The sequence below is a fragment of the Salvelinus fontinalis genome, chromosome 13 (assembly GCF_029448725.1).
Source record: "Salvelinus fontinalis isolate EN_2023a chromosome 13, ASM2944872v1, whole genome shotgun sequence".
Lineage (NCBI taxonomy): Eukaryota > Metazoa > Chordata > Actinopteri > Salmoniformes > Salmonidae > Salvelinus > Salvelinus fontinalis.
Genome location: NC_074677.1, coordinates 54,934,493 through 54,953,362, shown reverse-complemented (window position 1 = coordinate 54,953,362; position 18,870 = coordinate 54,934,493). Strand labels below are relative to the sequence as shown.

The window sequence follows — 18,870 nt, the reverse complement described above, 5'->3', positions numbered from 1 at the left end:
ACACGCGGACCTATTAAGTTGTTATACAAAGAGCTTATGTTTTTACAAGGACTGTGATTGCTGGAAAATACTAGGTTCATCAGAAAATATGGACTTTCTTTCGCTAAGAACTATGTTTCCATAAGATAATCTCTTGGAACAGAGATGCCATTCTACTTCCGTAACTAGCTGGCCACATAAGGAAATACACTAGAAAAAATGTAACATACAATATGCGCCTGTACAAGATGCAAATGAGAACCACATACCATCCCCTGAAATTCATTTGAAAAGACCATTTAAAAGGCTATTTTGGACATGGCACAGCAGGCAGAGATTTTATTGATAGTACAAACAAGGCAGTTATGAAAACTGAAAGCTGCATGATTAAATGTACATAATAATGAAGAGGTAAAAGACACGACAGAAAGCAATTTAAAGAATACTTTGGGTCAATAAACTTGATGCTGAAAGCTTTATCAATAAAAATGTGTGGATTATTTTTCAGCCCCTTGTTTTCACAGTGGTTTGATTACCTGACATTACATTCCATAAGCAGACTGAAGACAACTTATGCAGAGCTCAAGGCAAACAAAGTTACAGAAAAAAAAATCATAATCCAAAAATCACACTAAGAGCATGTTGAAGTGCAAAGAAACATGGAATGTCATGCTACAGGAAGACTATGGGAAGTAAATCTCCCATTTAAAATGGTTGTTTTGCTTAACTTTGGAAGGTATCATTTACTGACATCCATCAGAGATGGGAAACATACAATTGGAGGAACAATGTTGGTTACTGTGGGTATGAAGGGACAGAGACATTATGATTGAATACTTAGATGGGATAACATACTCTATTTCTCATGTATTTTTATATATATCTCCAACAATGCACTAACTTCCCTGTCACACTCCCCATTTAGTGTTCTTGGAGTAAACAGCCCCATGACAGGGCTGCAGAGGGACATGCACCATTTTTGCTGGGGCAACTAGCAGAATATACTTTTTGTATACAGTACAAGGCATTAGAGAGTGACGCAGGCAGCTGTCAAAGGTGGTTGCGGCCACGACGGGGATAGGGTGCGGTATGCTTAATCGGGACGAGGTGATAAAACAGACGGGTCCTGGTCTGTGTTCGGCACTTCTTGCCTCTGGATTACTGGATCTGGAGTCCAAACAATTGCGTCACATGATCAGATGGTCTTTCCATTACTGAAAGAGATGTTGCAAAAATTGTGAAATGCTTAACCTCAAAGTGTCAGGTCCGACTCTTTTTTTTGTTTGTTGAGGGGGCCCGAGACTGCAGATTCGTAGGCAACTGTTCTGTTCTGCCCCCCTGAAAAGATCCGTATCGTGTTCTGTGTTTCTTTACGAATACATTTGTGGTCACCATCCCTTCCCATTTCTCAATGTCAATCTTGAATTATAATTCTTAAAAAGTTTGACTGGTGAAATGTCCATGCAGCATCTGCATGCCAACCATTGGATCTCAATCAGTTTCATGGGAATATGCATTATATCCATAATATAAAGATTTTCTTGGTTATGTACAGTGTTGTTTCAATTACTGGTATGTGCGGTGAGCAAATTGAGGCGATGACGTTAATAAACTGCAGCCTACATTTTGCCTAGTGGCGCGCACTGTTGAGTTGTGGCCGCATATAAAAAGTGACCATTCGCACAATCATCTTACAATCTCATAAGAAATGCAGTAATTTGTGTCTTACAGTAAGTAACGTTAAACTATGCTACTATATTCGATTCTGCTATGCACAATACTATCATAACGTGATGTTGCAGATATTGATTCAGCTTTGAACTAACGTCATTGAACAAGCACCATTCGCAAGAGAAGCTTGTTCTCTACGAGTAGAGTAGAGACGCTGTGTAAATAGAGAATCCCGCACATGCGCAGACGCATCGGGACCTTTAGCCCCCCCCGGGATAAGGGGTCCACTTCTTTTTTTTTTTAACTAATGATTGTGTCCATGCTATGATCTAAACCTTCTAAGAGATTTTAGAGTGTCAAAAAAAGTCAGACTTACTTCATTCATACCTGCATAAGAGAGAGAGAATACATTTAAATCAGTAAACTCACTACATAACTTTGCATACGGTGCCTTCAGGAAAGTATTCAGACCCTTTAACTTTTCCCACATTTTGTTACGTTACAGCCTTATTCTAATGGATTAAATAAAAAATCCTCAGCCATTGACAGTACACACAATACCCCATAATGACAAAGCATAAATAGGTTTACATTTTTATTTACATATGTATTCAAACCCTTTGCTATGAGACTTGAAATTGATCTCAGGTGCATCCTGTTTCCATTGATCATCCTTGAGATGTTTCTACAACTTGACTGGAGTCAACCTGTGGTAAATTCAATTGATTGAACATGATTTGGAAAGGCACACACCTGTCTATATAAGGTCCCACAGTTGACAGTACATGTCAGAGCAAAAACCAAGCCGTGAGGTCGAGGCACAGATCTGGGGAAGGGTACCAAAACATTTCTGCAGCATTGAAGGCCCCCAAGAACACAGTGGCCTCCCTCATTCCTAAATGGAAGAAGTTTGGAACCACCAAGAATCTTCCTAGAGCTGGCCGCCCGGCCAAACTGAGCAATCAGGGGAGAAGGGCTTTTGTCAGGGAGGTAACCAAGAACCCGATGGTCACTCAACAGAGCTCCTTTGTGGAGATGGGAGAAACTTCCAGAAGGACAACCATCTCTGCAGCACTGCACCAAACAGGCATTTATGGTAGAGTGGCCAGACAGATGCCAATCCTCAGTAAAAGGTCAATGACAGCTTGCTTGGAGTTTGCCAAAAGAAACCTAGACTCTCAGACCATGAGAAACAAGATTCTCTGGTCTGATGAAACCAAGATTAAACTCTGGCCTGAATGCCAAGCGTCACATCTGGAGGAAACCTGGCACAATCCCTATGATGAAGCATGGTTGTGGCAGCATCATGCAGTGGGGATGTTTTTCAGCGGGAGGGACCCGGGAGACTAATCAGGATCGAGGCAAAGATGAATTTTAGAATAAGGCTGTAACAAAATGTGGAAAAAGTCAAGAGGTCTGAATACTTTCCAAAGGCACTGCATATATTCCTACACAATATTATATACAAAATATCAAATAAAAGAACTGCACTACTTTGAATGGCAAAGAGCTCTGTGTAAAAACAACAACGAAAGAGCAGAGCAGAGGGACAAGAATAGAAAGCAGTCATTTCCACACCACATTGTCAACCCCAACTCCAAACCCTACAGACGTACCTTTCCGGGAACGTAGTTGCGGTCGATGCTCTCGTCCTGCAAAAACATGTGAAGACACCGCTCGTTTTGGGCCAGAGGGTGACCTGCAATCCTAGAAAAAAAAAACATAAGAAAGACATGAATTCATACAAAGTCATTTATGTGCAGTTCAAAAATGGTGTCTAGAAATGAATGCATTTTAAATGACCCACACCAGCAGAAGCCAATTCCAAATTTGCCACAAAAAAACTCAAAGTTGATGCAGGTTATTTCACATCATTACATCTGTAATGTTTAATAAATTGGAAGGCCACCTGTTGATGAACTGCTCAAGACCCACACGCCGCTCTTCAATGAAAGCATCTTCAAAAATGCCTTCATCCCCACGGAAAGGTAGCTGTCTCTTCAGTGCCTTCCCAGGCAAGGGAGGCACTACAATCTGGGGGAAGAAAATCAATAGCAATGCATTTAGGACATAGCAGATCCACTAAATCATGATTCATTAATTACATCATTAATTATTGCTCTAGATAAATGTAATTAGCCTAACTTATGCAGACATCACCATGGAGTAAAATCCTATTGTAATGTGTAGTGTAGATATAGTTGCGGCCAAATATAGACACCCTTGCACTTTTCTTAAATAGTTCCACCTTTTCTAAAATACATTAAAATAATAATAAATGGGTCACCACATCTTGTAATTGGACTTAACATTGCAGAATTATTTAATTTTTGTGAATTTAAGTTCAAAATTTGAATTTTTCTAAATTAAAACAAAATGGCATGGACAAAATTATTGGCACCCTGGAGCTAGTACTTGGTTTCACAGCCTTTGGCCAAGATAACTCATTGTAGCCATCATTGAGTTTGCTGCACCTTCTGCTGGCAGTTTGGCCCACTTTTAGCAGCAAACTGCTCTAATTCTTCAATGTTTTACAGTGTCCTCCACCAACTGCTGTTTTCAGATCTCGCCATAGGTTTTAGATGTGATTCAGATCAGGGCCGATTTCCTAAAAGCATCTTATGGCTTAGGTCATAGTTAGAACGCTGAGTAGCTTCCCAAAACCTTCGTTACTAAAGTTTCACTTGAAAATCCTTGTTATTTACCGACTGCCTCAGACCACTCGTAAAACAACCCAAAAAGTGTTGTTGTACTAAACAAAAATAAACACAACATGTAAAATGTTGGTCCCATGTTTCACGAGCAGGATTTTTTTTTTCCAGAAATGGTTTACATCCCTGTTAGTGACCATTTCTCCTTTGCCAAGATAATTCATCCACATGACAGGTGTGGCATATCAAGAAGCGGATTAAACAGCACGATCATTACACAGGTGCACCTTGTGCTGGGGACAAAAAAATGACTCTAAAATGTGCAGTTTTGTCACACAACACAATGCCACAGTTGTCTCAGGCTTTGAGGAACCATTCAATTGGCATGCTGACTGCAGGACTGTCCACCAGAGCTGTTGCCAGAGAATTGAATGTTAATTTCTCTACCATACGTTGTTTTAGAGAATTTGGCAGTAAGTCCAACCAACCTCACAACCACGCCAGCCCAGGACCTCCACATCTGGTTTCTATGCCTGTGGGATCATCTGAGACCAGCCACCCGGACAGCTGATGAAACTGAGGAGGATGTCTGTCTGTAATAAAGCCCTTTTGTGGGGAAAAACTTGTTCCTATTGGCCTATGTCATCCCAGACCCACCCATGGCTGCGCCCCTGCCCAGTCATGTGAAATCCATAGATTTGGACCTAATAAATGCATTTCAATTGATTGATTTCCTTATTTGAACTTTAACTCCGTTGAAATTGTTGCACGTTGCGTTTATATTTTTGTATACTTTAAGTTAATACCTGCAGTCAACTTGTGCAATACCTTAGGAGATAAAGCAGATTGCATTCTTACAATTTTACCTATCAAATTATTTGACATAATGAAGCTTACCGTAGTTCTCAAAAACAGTTGAGCCAGTCACATTTGTAAATAGCACAATGGGAGAAAGTGGGAGCTGGTGAGTCTAAAGAGTTCTTTTTTTTTTTATTGGCGAGTCTCTGTTGAGAGGCACACGAGGGGATGAAGTCACACGTGTATGCAATTCACTACTAAATGTTAGCCATCAGATATCTTATAATGGATTCCTGCCAGAAGTCAAAGAGCTCTGGATAAGTTATCAGTAATTGCCATTTTCCATGTGTGCCTCCTACTAGCATTTTCTTCCTCCTCCACTCTACTCAGCGTACACATGCTGCTCTTCCTTCAGAAAAGCATACATCACAACTCTGTTCACTTGCACAATTTCCCTCATTCACTTTTGCTTGTAAATGTCCACACTCACCGAGGTTGCTACAAGCTAGGCTTGTATAACTTCATGAGCTGGATTTGTTCGTTTCTCGCACGTTAGCATTTTGCGATTTATGTGATTTCGCTATTAGTTTGTGCTAATTTTGTTAATATTCTGGTAATAGAGGCCCAATGGGCTTTTCTTGCATTTTTAGCACCCCCTTGTGTGCCATGTCGGTAATAAATGTAAATCCCAGGATGAGAGAAGGACAGCATGAACATCTGGATACCGTCCAAGCCTAAATCGGTAGCCACCTTCCGTTATACCCAATGTCCCCTCTAAACTGAGCGTGTGAGCGGCCGCACACTTCTTCCAGGACTGCCGCTCAGTAGAAAAGCCATGCCACGCAGAGACGCAAGAGATTGAAGTTCACGGAGTTTGCACTATATAGATCAATGTTTTTTCTGTGATCGAATCAACATTATATCAGCCCCTTTTCATCAAACCAAACCAAATCTAACTTTGCAAGATTGAGTCTGATTTTGTTGTAGGCAGAGCCAGAGTACAACAGAGAAGAATTCTATTGGCGGGGGTAACCCACGAGCGGTCTTTCAATAACCCACAAGTGAATGTGCTTTTCAGATCAGTTCACGAGTGCAGAGCCGTGCGTGTGCACCTTTGTTGATATTCTTTACTAGTTAGCGAGTTATTCGCCCAGTTATAGATAAGTATAGGTCAGCAATGGTGAGTTACTGCTTCCTACAAGAACAGAAAAAGTGTAGGTTACAATTCAAGCTGTCTTTGAAAAGCCAGTCAGGTAAAATGCTTAGATCTTAATTAAAGGGACAGTGTTGTATTTTCAGACAGGCTGGAATATGCAAATAAGCCAATAGGCAGAGGGGTAGTCTACATTGTCTAATTCTCTGATTAGTAATAATTCATTTTATTTTGCAAAGTGGTTTCTTGCATCATACAACACACAGTCACCTATTTGGCCCATGGTGTTACAGACCAAGTAAAAAAATGTCATTAATGTCAAGCTATTGTAGGCTATATCATAGAAATCAAAAGCTATTTCCATGTGAAAGTGTTATGGGATTTTCTCCATTGGTTTTGTTGGTAGGCCTACATTATGCTCAAATAGCTACTGTCTAGCCTAATGGCTACTGTCTAAAACTGTAAGGGCACAGCCTCAGTGTTCACTGTAAACACGCACTGGAAGTTGCACAAAATTCTCACAACGTTCCAAGTTTCCGCTCACAAGACCTCAAATTTGCTCTGTGCCCCCAAGAAAATGAGGGAAAATTGCTTACTCACACACATTTATAACTGTCACAACTTTAGTGTTAGTTTCCTTACATTTTTGCATCATTCCATTCCATTTTTAGTTTACCTTTCTTTCCTCTGTCACCTTCGTGTGATTGTTCCTGAGGCTCGCTAGCGATAGTGAATCATATTAGGCTAACGTATTAAAGTTGTGTACTTATTTGGGACATGTAGCCAATTTGAATCATTATGGAACGCACACCAAACGTAACAGTTTAAACCTGGAGTCTGGCGCACGGTTCACAACGACTGGACCGTTGTCAACAGTTCCATGACTAATGAAGATTATTAGGGTAGATTTATAAGACTACCGCTCAACCCCTATTGTACACTTTTCACACCTCTCATTGCGTCATGATCGAACAACTGAATACGGCAACTTTCTGGATGAATCAAACCACTATTTTTGATTCACCAATATATTTAGTGTGTAAAGGCTCATCAAACCAGTTTTGTTTTATTATTCATACAAATACTTCCTAACCCTAAATAATATATTTTTTTTAACAACCAATTGGTGCTGAAAAGGAGACGAACATGCACGGTCTCTCCATATAGTAGTCAGTTTGTCGAGAAAAATATAATTAAAGGATCACCAAATTGAAAGGGATGGCTTTAGATAAATGTACTGAAAACTCAAATGAATGAACTCCATGATAGTCTGTTGGCCAGCAAGTGGGAAGGTTTCCAGCGGTTGATGTGCACACAAGGCAACCACGCCTGCAAAGCCCATTACGCACCTGCGTAAGGCAAGTCTGAATGCCAACTACTGAGAAGTGCATAGGCAAGGTGTACATTTCTTGAGTCTGAATCGGACTCTAGGAGCTGATCAATCACTATTGTGGAACAATTCTAATGCTAAGGTAAGATTTGAATGGAGAATTCAGATTTGAGATTAGAGCTGGCTTTCTTTCAATCCTATCAGTATCAACAAATGCCTCAATGCACTTAGGGAACGTTTTCACTGCGTGGTGTTTTGGGAAACGCATCTTCAGCCGTTGCATTGTTAAAACACTTGTAAGCCTAAATGTCATAGGTATCGTTGGCCACTCCCGAATAGTCCAACATCTCTTCTTGAATCATCCCTGGGGGTTTCTGGTGTGTGTTTTGGGGTCATTGTCCTGCTGGAAGACCCGAAACCTTCAATGGAGACCCAGTTTGTAGACACTGGGTTGAACATTGGACTTCAAAACATGATAATCTGCTGATTTCATGATGCCTTGCACACCCTTAAGGCCCCTAGTACCACAGACAGCAAAACAACCCCATAGCATTATAAAACACCCCATATTTGATTGTAGGGAGGGTGTTCTTTTCATGGAATGCTTAATTTGTTCGTCAGTTAACACAGCGCTGATTTGTATTGCCAAAGAGCTGTAATTTTGGTTCATATTTTTTCCCCCAATCAGGCTTCCTTGGGTCTCCTTCAGCAGTGGGGTCTTCCTATGTTTACCAAATACCAAATTAACCATTCAAAGAAAAGAACACCCTCCCTACAATCAAACATGGGAGAGGTTTGCGAGGTTGCTTTGCGGTCTCTGGTACTGGGGGGCATCATTAAATCATCAGATTATCAATGTGTTTAGGAGTGCAATGTCCAACGTTCAATCAAGTGTTCAAAAACGGTGTCTCTGTTGAAGGTTGTGGGTCTTCCATCAGGACAACAACCCAAAGACACATCAACAGAACCCTGGAATTATTCAGAAAGAAACGCTGGACTGGAGGGGTCAGCGAAAAGTCCAGATCTGAAGCACAACCATAACCTATGGCAAGAGCTAAAAACATTAGTTGGTGGAGCGCACCCCTCAAATTAATTTGTGTATTACAGTCTGATTAATCAGTCAAGCTATAGCTATAATCTTTCACTCACCTTACTGTCTCGCTCCAACTCATTCTTCAGCCACTCAAAGTCACTGTATCTTCTTCGCACAATAGAATCCTTCAACTTAAAAATCGGCAGGTTTGTCTGCATTTATTGAAAACAGAAACAATAACATTATATATTCTCGTCAATAGACAGCCAACAAGTAAACGCTAGCTAGCTAACCCATCTTAGCTTAAAAAGGCTCCATCACGTGCAATTTTAAACACTTCCTTAGCTTACAAAGCTAACTAGCTAGTAGGCCGGAACAAGTCCTGGGCCTCGATTTTCATCCATCTAACCTTAGCAAAAGCTACAAACATGTTCAGCTAGCTAACTATGTAGTGACGACAGACTTCTAGCTATAATAACCTACCCGCATACGGACTTCGTACGTTGTGAAACGGTTCCGCCCGACTCCAACAGTTTGGGGGTCATAAACATCCATTTCAAGAAAATTGCTGGGGGGACCATAAGCATCCGTCAGGTCCTGAGGTTTTGAATTTAACCGGCGAGTATCAGCTACCGTGGGATCTGACATCTTCCTTGTCCGACAACCCGCAAGATGTTCACGTTATAAAACTCAATAGCGAGAAACAATTCTCAGCTAGATCTCCCCTACTAATTTGATGTGTTCAGCAAATTTCAACGCGGCGTAAAACACACACACACACACACACACACACACACACACACACACACACACACACACACACACACACACACACACACACACACACACACACACACACACACACACACACACACACACACACACACACACACACACACGGAGGGAGGAGCGCTCTCTCAAATTGAACGGTAATCTTTTTCTTCTATGGTATATATATTTATTTATTTATTTTTGCGATGGAATATGCGTTCCGCCACCTACTGTCCGGGATGGAGACAGGATTCGCAAAAAAACAAAATGTGGTGTATTGACAAATGTATTATGTGTTAATGAGTTTAGATTTTAAATGGTTGCAAATAGCCAATGGGATTTGTATGCAGGGGTTGAGTTATTTTAATTAACAAATGACAATGGGGTTTCCGTTCTTGCATTGAAGTGATTGGATTACGAGATGCAAGGGCAGTAAAAGTTCAATGACATATGGGAGAGTTGGGCTGAAGACATTGTAGAGAGTAGTCGACTGTAACAGGCTGACTACGCGATGCAAGCGTTGCAAAATACATTTAGAAATCTATATCATTCAATTATTGCGCGTCAACAAGCGTCTGCGTTGCCAACGGCTAACACGGAACCCAAACCGGCTGTGCATGCGCCATCGTGCATAAATATATTTTGTCCCCCCACACCAAATGCAGGTTAAAATATCAAAACAAACTCTGAACCAATTACATTAATTTGGGGACAGGTCGAAAAGCATTAAACATTTATGGCAATTTAGCTAGCTTGCACTTGGTAGCTAATTTGTCCAATTTAGCTAGCTTGCTGTTGCTAGCTAATTGGTCCTGGGATATAGACATTGAGTTTTTATTTTACCTGAAATGCACAATGTCCTCTACTCCGACAATTAATCCACACATAAAATGGTCAACCAAATCGTTTTAGTTATCTCTCCTCCTAAGCTTTTTCTTCTCTTGACTTTATATTGCGATTGGCAACTTTCATAAATTAAGTGCATTACCGCCACTGACCTCGTTCGTCTTTCAGTCACCCACGTGGGTATAACCAATGAGGAGATGGCACGTGGGTACCTGCTTCTATAAACCAATGAGGAGATGGGAGAGGCAGGACTTGCAGCGCGATCTGCGTTACAAATAGAACTGACTTCTATTTTAGCTCTTGGCGACGCGAGCGGTGTAGTCAGCCTGTAAAATAGAAGTCAGTTCTATTTGTGACACAGATCGCGCTGCAAGTCCTGCCTCTGAGTCCCCAAAGAATTTCTGCAGCATCCACAATAACGTCCAGTTTCTTAGATTTCTTTGAGACTTGTGCCGTACAGTTTATAACTGTGTCAATGAATGCCATGAAATCCACCTTTTTAACACACAGGGTATCTTTTGCCTGGCAGCAAACATTTACTACAGGCTGTGATGCGTCCACTACCATGTCTTCACTAGCGTCACTTGTTTTCTCAATTATTTGAATCGCCTCCGCATAGGAGATTCGATTGACCGCTCAAACTTTTGCCACCTAAATCTCCTTCACCCTTACAGGGCACTCCAGGAACTCGGAATCATGATCCCCACCACAATTGCAACACCGTAGTCATTCTACTCACTGTTCTTCAGTAAACTCTGTCCGTCTGCACACACTTGAAACATGGCCAAATACTTTACAATGCTTACACTGCAATGGCTTGGGGACAAAAGCTCTTACAGCGTATCTTATGTAACGGATGTGAAATGGCTAGCTAGTTAGCGGGTACGCGCTACTAGCGTTTCAATCAGTTACGTCACTTGCTTTGAAACCTACAAGTAGTGTTGCCCCTTGCTCTGCAAGGGCCGTGGCCTTTGTGGAGCGATGGGTAACGATGCTTCGTGGGCGACCGTTGTTGATGTGTGCAGAGGGTCCCTGGTTCGCGCCCGTGTCGGGGCGAGGGGACGACGTAAAGTTATACTGTTACATTGATGCTGTTGACCTGGATCACTGGTTGCTGCGGAAAAGGAGGAGGTTGAAAGGGGGGTGAGTGTAACGGATGTGAAATGGCTAGCTAGTTAGCGGGTACGCGCTACTAGCGTTTCAATCAGTTACGTCACTTGCTTTGAAACCTACAAGTAGTGTTGCCCCTTGCTCTGCAAGGGCCGCGGCTTTTGTGGAGCGATGGGTAACGGCGCTTCGTGGGTGACTGTTGTCGATGTGTGCAGAGGGTCCCTGGTTCGCACCCGTGTCGGGGCGAGGGGACGACGTAAAGTTATACTGTTACACTTACATAACCAAGCTTCACATGCATAGGTATTTGCTCTTCATCAAAAAACAACAGGACTGATAGACTTTCTTATTTTTCTCCATTTACCCAGCGGGTCAGACGCGGGGCACCAATCACACCGGGAATTCTCTTCAGGGATTCAACCTGAATATCTGTTGTCACCCCTAAAATGACCCCGTTGACTGGTGCTCTACTCCGAAGCTCAAAACACAAAACTTCTGTTGTCCGGATTCTTTTGAGGCTAACTGCAATATTCTTCTTTTCTTCAGAAATACAATTAATCAAAATAAGACCACTCCTGGTCACTCTGACAGACTCCACTTTTCCCAGCCTATACTTCACCATTTGAAACCTCAAAGGGGTCTCCCACGTATGCATCCTTACTCAACAAACGCATCCCAACAAGAGGTGATTCATTATCATTCATACAAGTATCCTCCACTACTATTGTCCATTCACAACATTCATCTTCACCAACTTTGTTCGACACGCTGCTTGATTTGAATTGTTCATCCACTTCCGCGATTTTTCCCCTGCCGCTCTTGAACAGTAATCTGTGCCGCTCATTCATTTTGTTTACAAGGCACCATTGTGTATCATCCAGACTCATACAAGATCTATTATCCATAAAATAAATTATTTAATTTTCAAAATAGTTTTCATTGGGAAGGCAGATAAAGCGTTTTTATCAAAAGCAATCGCTTTTACATGGGAAAATACAGAATTATACTACTACACGTCTGACAGATCAGGGCACCTGGCTCAGTCATATGATTTTTCTGGAAATTGAAATCAGGTTAAATTTAGGTTCTGATGAAAGATGAAAATATGTATTTTCCATACATTTAAAATATACTTCTTTCCAGGACATTGAAAAATCGTATTTTCCGGATGTTGAATTTTTGGTTCTGAATAAAATTTGAAACGTGTAATTTATAGACGTTTATGTTTGGGCCAAATCCAGGCTGGTCCAGACCGGACAAAATCTGAACAAAACATAGACGTCTATGATTGGTTCAGATTTGATCCGGACCAGACAAAAAAGTCTATATCCGTGGACGTTGAAATCAAGGCTGGTCTGGACCGCACCAAATCTGAACAAAACATAGACATCTAATGATTGGTTCAGATTTTGTCTAGACCAGACCAAAAACCAATGTCTGTGGAAATCAAGAACCCCAAAAATATGTCCAAAAGACATCGGTTCGTGCTTACTGGGGTGTAGCCTACCATGTCTGCAAAAATGTGGATCAATTTGTCTATTTAAGCTCGGAATATCAGCTACCCAACTTCATCAGGAGTTATTGTGAGCCTCTTCGCAATGTGTTTACACAGCGGGAAATTCAGAAGTTTTAGTTTTTTTCCGCAATGGTCAGCTTGTTTGTTGTTAACATGACAAAGCATTTTTATTTGATTGGGCGCCATTTAGGTTATGCTATTTGATCGGATAAACCTGCATAATGTAAAAAGTATCCGTATCATTACATTGTCATACATTTTATCTCCAGCTTGTAGTTACAAAAAAGGCCACCTACTTTTTCTACCATATCCTATATCTGCTACATGATTTATGTTAGATTATTTTTTATTGTAAGTGTAGCGTTGTATTTTTTGTGGCATCATCACATCATCTACCTACGTTATATAGATATGCACGTTAGCTTTGACATCGGTTTTGCACATTGGCGTTAAACTAGACATTGGGCCGATGGCGATGTTGGCAGTTTTAGCTAATATCGTCCGATTCTGATATGCTTACCGATATATCGTGCATCCCTAATGACAAACATACTGCACAGATATATCTTCAAATTCACTGTTCTACACAATATTGTGTCACATTTGATGAGATACTGACCTGTCCATCCACAGGCTCAATCTGCTGTAATCTCTACAACTGGACGCTTGTGCTCGGATCACACTGGCACAGGATGTCAATGCACCGGAAGGCCAGAGGGATGCACTCCTGTTGGACTGGAAAACAAAGAGACATTTGGTCAGTGGTGGGTCTTTTTCAATGCTGTATCAACTTCTTCATCTGGACAGAAAACTCATTGTTTATAACGCAAACCCACATTGGACAATGTGACAAGTGGTCGTTCAACACCCATCCTCATGCCTCATTGTTTGTTCTTGTTTCCCAATCAACAGCTACTTCTCTGATGATACGGTCTTGGAGGTTTACAAGTGCACAGCAAGTCTGCATCAGCACATTACTATAACAACATAGATAAGGTCACGACTTCCCGGGTGGCGCAGTGGTCAAGGGCACTGCATCGCAGTGCTAGCTGCGCCATCAGAGTCTCTGGGTTCGCGCCCAGGCTGGGCTGGGTTCGCGCCCAGGCTCTGTCGCAGCCGGCCGCAACCGGGAGGTCCGTGGGGCGACGCACAATTGGCATAGCATCGTCCGGGTTAGGGAGGGTTAGGGAGGGTTTGGCCGGTAGGGATATCCTTGTCTCAGTATGTAAAATGTAATAAAAAAAATAAAAAATAAAATAAAATAAAAAATTGTATGCACTCTACTGTAAGTCGCTCTGGATAAGAGTGTCTGCTAAATGACTAAAATGTAAATGTAAGGTGGGATGGATCTCAGGATTTTTAAATATTTTTGTCAAGTATTTGCCCTCTCAACATAGATCTTGTTTCTCACTATGTCTTTTGTGAGATGTATTTCACTGTCTGTGAACCCTCTGTGGTTCAGGAATGGGGGAATGTTTACAGTGACTCCTGCAGGCATCGAGCTCTGGATCAAGAAGCCTTTGTCTGCCAAGATCACGTCTCCAGACATGAAGATCTTCTCAAACCTTGACTTCTGGACAATGGCTTCGTCCAACACAGATCCTGGATACAGATCACTGCAGTATGTTATCATCACATTAGGTGCAACACTCAGGAGTAGCTTGAAGGAGTGCATTGAATGGTACACAGAGTAGGTTTGTTTCTGTAGATCCATCTGACTTGGAGTAGCAACTTCTATGTCAATACAGTCAATGACGATCCTGCAGTTTCTGCTGGACCCCTGATGCAGGTAAGCACGTTTGATTATTCTCCTGATTTGGAACAGTCTTCATGATGCTAATGGAAAAAGGATTGTGGATCACATGAATGAAAGTGATGGTAACACTGCTGACAGTGCTTGCACTACATTGGAATAGTTGAGCCAGGTGCAAGTTGGTGTAGCTGTGGCGCAACTTCCTAAGCGCCATAAACACTTGACCTAAAATGACAGCGTCTCGACACTCCACTTTGCAAAGTAGACAACGCAGTCCTTGTGATGTTCCAAGTAATCAACAACCATGTTGAAAAGGTCTTTGTCTGGAAGTCCTGTTTCCATCCTAAGTACTTTATCAGACAGCTGCGATGCTGAATTCCTGTTGCAGGTATTCAGCTGATTCTCCTGTAGAACCTTCAACTGACTTAATGTTTCCTCAAGATGCACCTCAGTGAGAACATTCTGCAACTGTGCAGACAGCAGCCTCCTACATTCTTCAGCCTGCCGAGGGGCCTGGAACTTCATCTTCTGTCATGGTGGATGTGTCTGGATCTTCCTCTTCTGTCATGGTGGTTGTGTCTGGATCTTCCTCTTCTGTCATGGTGGTTGTGTCTGGATCTTCCTCTTCTGTCATGGTGGATGTGTCTGGATCTTCCTCTTCTGTCATGGTGGTTGTGTCTGGATCTTCCTCTTCTGTCATGGTGGATGTGTCTGGATCTTCCTCTTCGTTCATGGTGGTTGTGTCTGGATCTTCCTCTTTTGCCATGGTGGTTGTGTCTGGATCTTCCTCTTTTGCCATGGTGGATAACATATTGCAGTGATCTGTATCCAGGATCTGTGTCGGACGAAGCCATTGTACAGAAGTCAAGGTTTGAGAAGATCTTCATGTCTGGAGACGTGATCTTGGCAGACAAAGGCTTCTTGATCCAGAGCTCGATGCCTGCAGGAGTCACTGTAAACATTCCCCCATTCCTGAACCACAGAGGGTTCACAGACAGTGAAATACATCTCACAGAAGACATAGCGAGAAACAAGATCTATGTTGAGAGGGCAAATGCTTGACAAAAATATTGATTGGCTGCTGTCCGATTCAAACTATAATCCGTTAAATGAAGAGTTGATGCACTGCACACTTTTTTAATAGCATCATTTTTAATATTTGGGCTTGGGGAGGGTATCAAGTGCAGGTGGATGTGGAGGGTATCAAGTGCAGGTGGATGGTGGATGTGTCTGGATCTTCCTCTTTTGCAATGGTGGATGTGTCTGGATCTTCCTCTTTTGCAATGGTGGATGAGCTAGCAATTCTCTTTCCCACCGGAAAATGGCAGCTGCAGACCCGAGTGTTGTCACTGGGTTTCCGGGACGCCCATCACAAGTTACTAGCCAGCTAGTTAGCATTGTCAATCCGAGTATTTTCGGTGTGGAGCATCATTTGGCAGAATTTATGTCTCCCGGCCCCTCCTTTCTCAGCCTCCAGTATTTATGCTAAAATAGTTTGTGTCAGGGGGCTAGGGTCAGTCTGTTATATCTGGAGTATTTCTGCTGTCTTATCATGGTGTCCTGTATATATTTAAGTATACTCCCTCTGATTCTCTCACTTTTTTTCTCTCTCTTTCTCCTTCTCTCTTTCTCTCTCTCTCTTTCTCTCGGAGGACCTGAGCCCTAGGACCATGCCTCAGGACTACCTGGCCTGATGACTCCTTGCTGTCCCCAGTCCACCTGGTCGTGCTGCTGCTCCAGTTTCAACTGTTCTGCCTGCGGCTATGGAACCCTGACCTGTTCACCGGACGTGCTACCTTGTCCCAGACCTGCTGTTTAAGACTCTCTCTCTACCACACCTGCTGTCTCTAACTCTGAATGATTCGCTATGAAAAGCCAACTGACATTAACTCCTGAGGTGCGGACCTGTTGCACCCTCTACAACCACTGTGGTTAATATTATCTGACCCTGCTGGTCATCTATGAACGTTTGAACATCTTGGCCATGTACTGTTATAATCTCCACCCGGCACAGCCAGAAGAGGACTGGCCACCCCTCAGAGCCTGCTTCCTCTCTAGGTTTCTTCCTAGGTTCCGGCCTTTCTAGGGAGTTTTTCCTAGCCACCTTGCTTCTACATTTGCATTGCTTGCTTGCTGTTTGGGGTTTTAGGCTGGGTTTCTGTACAGCACTTTGTGACATTGGCTGATGTAAAAGGGCTTTATAAATACATTTGATTGATTGATTGCTTGATTAAAAGTGCAGCATCATTTGGCTTTCAAACGGCACTTCATTCAAAATGGTTGAAAATCGACCTAGAACCAAAGACAGTACAATATGAAGATAGGCAAAAACTGCTTCTCCAATAGAAATCCTTGATCACAGTGTGGTGCCAGGAAAATAACCTCTCACTCAACATCAACAAAACTTAGGAGATGATCGTGAACTTCAGGAAATAGCAGAGGGAGCACCCCCCTATCCACATCAATGGGACCGAAATGGTCCACCCACACAGAGAGTGTGTTGAAGAAGATTAGGAATCACTGGCCACTTTTAGAAATGGTTCACTAGCCACTTTAATAATGTTTCTGTATCTAGCATTACTCATCTCATATGTATAAACTGCACTCCACACTATTCTACGGTATCTTAGTCACTTTTAAATTGTGTTTACATATGGCATCACCCATTTCATATCTATATACTGTATTGTATTCTATACTACACCACTGACTGTTAAACAGCCATCTCCAGCACATCAGAGGCTGCTGCCTATAGACATAGCTTAGGAATCACTGGCCACTTTAATAATGTCTCCGTATCTTGCATTACTCATCTCATATGTGTAAACTGTACTCCATACTATTCTACGGTATCTTAGTCACTTTAATTGTTTGTAAATATTGCATCACCCATCTCATATGTATATACTGTACTCTATACAATGACACTGTATCTTAGTCCAATGCCACTCTGACATATATGTATATATACAGTATATATTCTTAATCCATTCCTTACTTAGATGTATGTATATTTTGGGTATATGTTGTCAAACTGTTAGACATTACTTGATAGATATTATTGCACTGTCGGAGCTAGAAGCACAAGCATTTCGCTACACCCGCAATAACATCTGCGTATGTGACCTATACAATTTGATTTGATTTGATTTGGGCTGATAGGCAAACTGAAACGGATGGAGGATTTTCTGGGTGGCGCTGAGAACATGACTCACAATTTTCTCAAGGCATGTCAATACTAAGGATGTCAAGGCGACAGGGCGGTAGTCATTCAGGCCAGAGGGATTAGATGCTTTAGGAATGGGTATAATTATTGAGTTTTTCCACAATACTGGCACGTGTTGCTTGTCGTTGACTCTCGCTTTGAGTCAACTACTCACCACATTTTAGCCACTGCAGTGCTAGCTAGCTGTAGTTTATGCTTTCAGTACTAGATTCATTCTTTGATCCTTTGATTGGGTGGACAACATATCAGCTCATGCTTAAAGAGCTCTGACAGGTTGAAGGACATCCTCCGGAAGTTGTCATAATTACTGTGTAAGTCTATAGAAGGGGGTGAGAACCCAGAGCCTCCTAGGTTTTGTGTTGGAATCAATGTACCCAGAGGGGGACGGAAACTAGCTGTCCTCTGGCTACACCAAGGTGCTACCCTACAGAGTGCTGCTGAGGCTGCTGTAGACCTTCATTGCAAAACAATGTGTGATATTTAGTGTAGTTTTATCTAAAAAGGATAACTTTTTAAACCTTTCACTATTTCTTTTACACATATTTATTTACACACATGTACGCACACGGTTTCAGACTACCTTTCATAGGTGAGTCTATCACATGCTTATCTGTGTGTGCTTTGTCCTGCAGGTGCGGCGGCCGTGTTGTTGTGTAGGAGGACTCAGGCTCACTACACCTTCAACGACCTTTCGTCTGACTCAAACCGGTACTGGAACAGATACCGGTCTATTGGTCTCTAAAACCATGCTGTTGGTTTTTGTTAGACAATGCCTGGCCTGACATTTGAATTGAGATTTTTGGTGTTAAATTGTTCATTTTTCATGAGATAAACACAACAGTTCTAGCCATAACAATCCAGTCTCCAACTTGGACCCACCATTCGGGAAGCACTGTTCAATAGTGATTGTATGTACAGTATAGTGCAGTGCAGATGCAATGTTTAACATTATACGCTAGAGGGCACTCTTTGAATTTTGTTTGCAATGTAAAGGAAAGTCAGTTCATGTGATACACAATCAATGAAAATATGA

At 42.0% G+C, this 18,870-nt stretch overlaps 1 protein-coding gene across 2 annotated transcripts; it reads right to left on the bottom strand.

The window, feature by feature from the left end:
• Positions 1 to 289: 289 nt before the first annotated feature.
• On the bottom strand, positions 290 to 9,415 carry LOC129869082 (sorting nexin-12-like). 2 transcript variants are annotated; one of them, XM_055943575.1, is made up of 6 exons: positions 9,099 to 9,415; positions 8,732 to 8,827; positions 3,560 to 3,684; positions 3,267 to 3,357; positions 2,027 to 2,037; positions 290 to 1,193 (listed from the first exon to the last, which is right to left on the bottom strand). In XM_055943575.1, the coding sequence occupies exons 1-5, from the start codon at positions 9,261 to 9,263 to the stop codon at positions 2,032 to 2,034; spliced, it is 483 nt and encodes a 160-aa protein (XP_055799550.1). In that variant the 5' UTR covers positions 9,264 to 9,415; the 3' UTR covers positions 290 to 1,193; positions 2,027 to 2,031. The 2 variants fall into 2 exon arrangements, with proteins under 2 accessions (XP_055799550.1, XP_055799551.1); XM_055943576.1 differs by lacking the exon at positions 2,027 to 2,037 and having other exon boundaries at positions 9,099 to 9,414.
• Positions 9,416 to 18,870: the final 9,455 nt, after the last annotated feature.

Excerpts from the sequence above, each read along its gene's own strand:
- LOC129869082 (XM_055943575.1), bottom strand. The coding sequence starts at position 9,263 with ATGTCAGATCCCACGGTAGCTGATACTCGCCGGTTAAATTCAAAACCT. Across the intron at positions 3,685-8,731 it reads AGTTGGAGCGAGACAGTAAG|ATTGTAGTGCCTCCCTTGCC; the intron begins GTGAGTGAAAGA and ends TTCTTCCCCCAG. Across the intron at positions 3,358-3,559 it reads CTTGAGCAGTTCATCAACAG|GATTGCAGGTCACCCTCTGG; the intron begins GTGGCCTTCCAA and ends TTTTTTTTCTAG.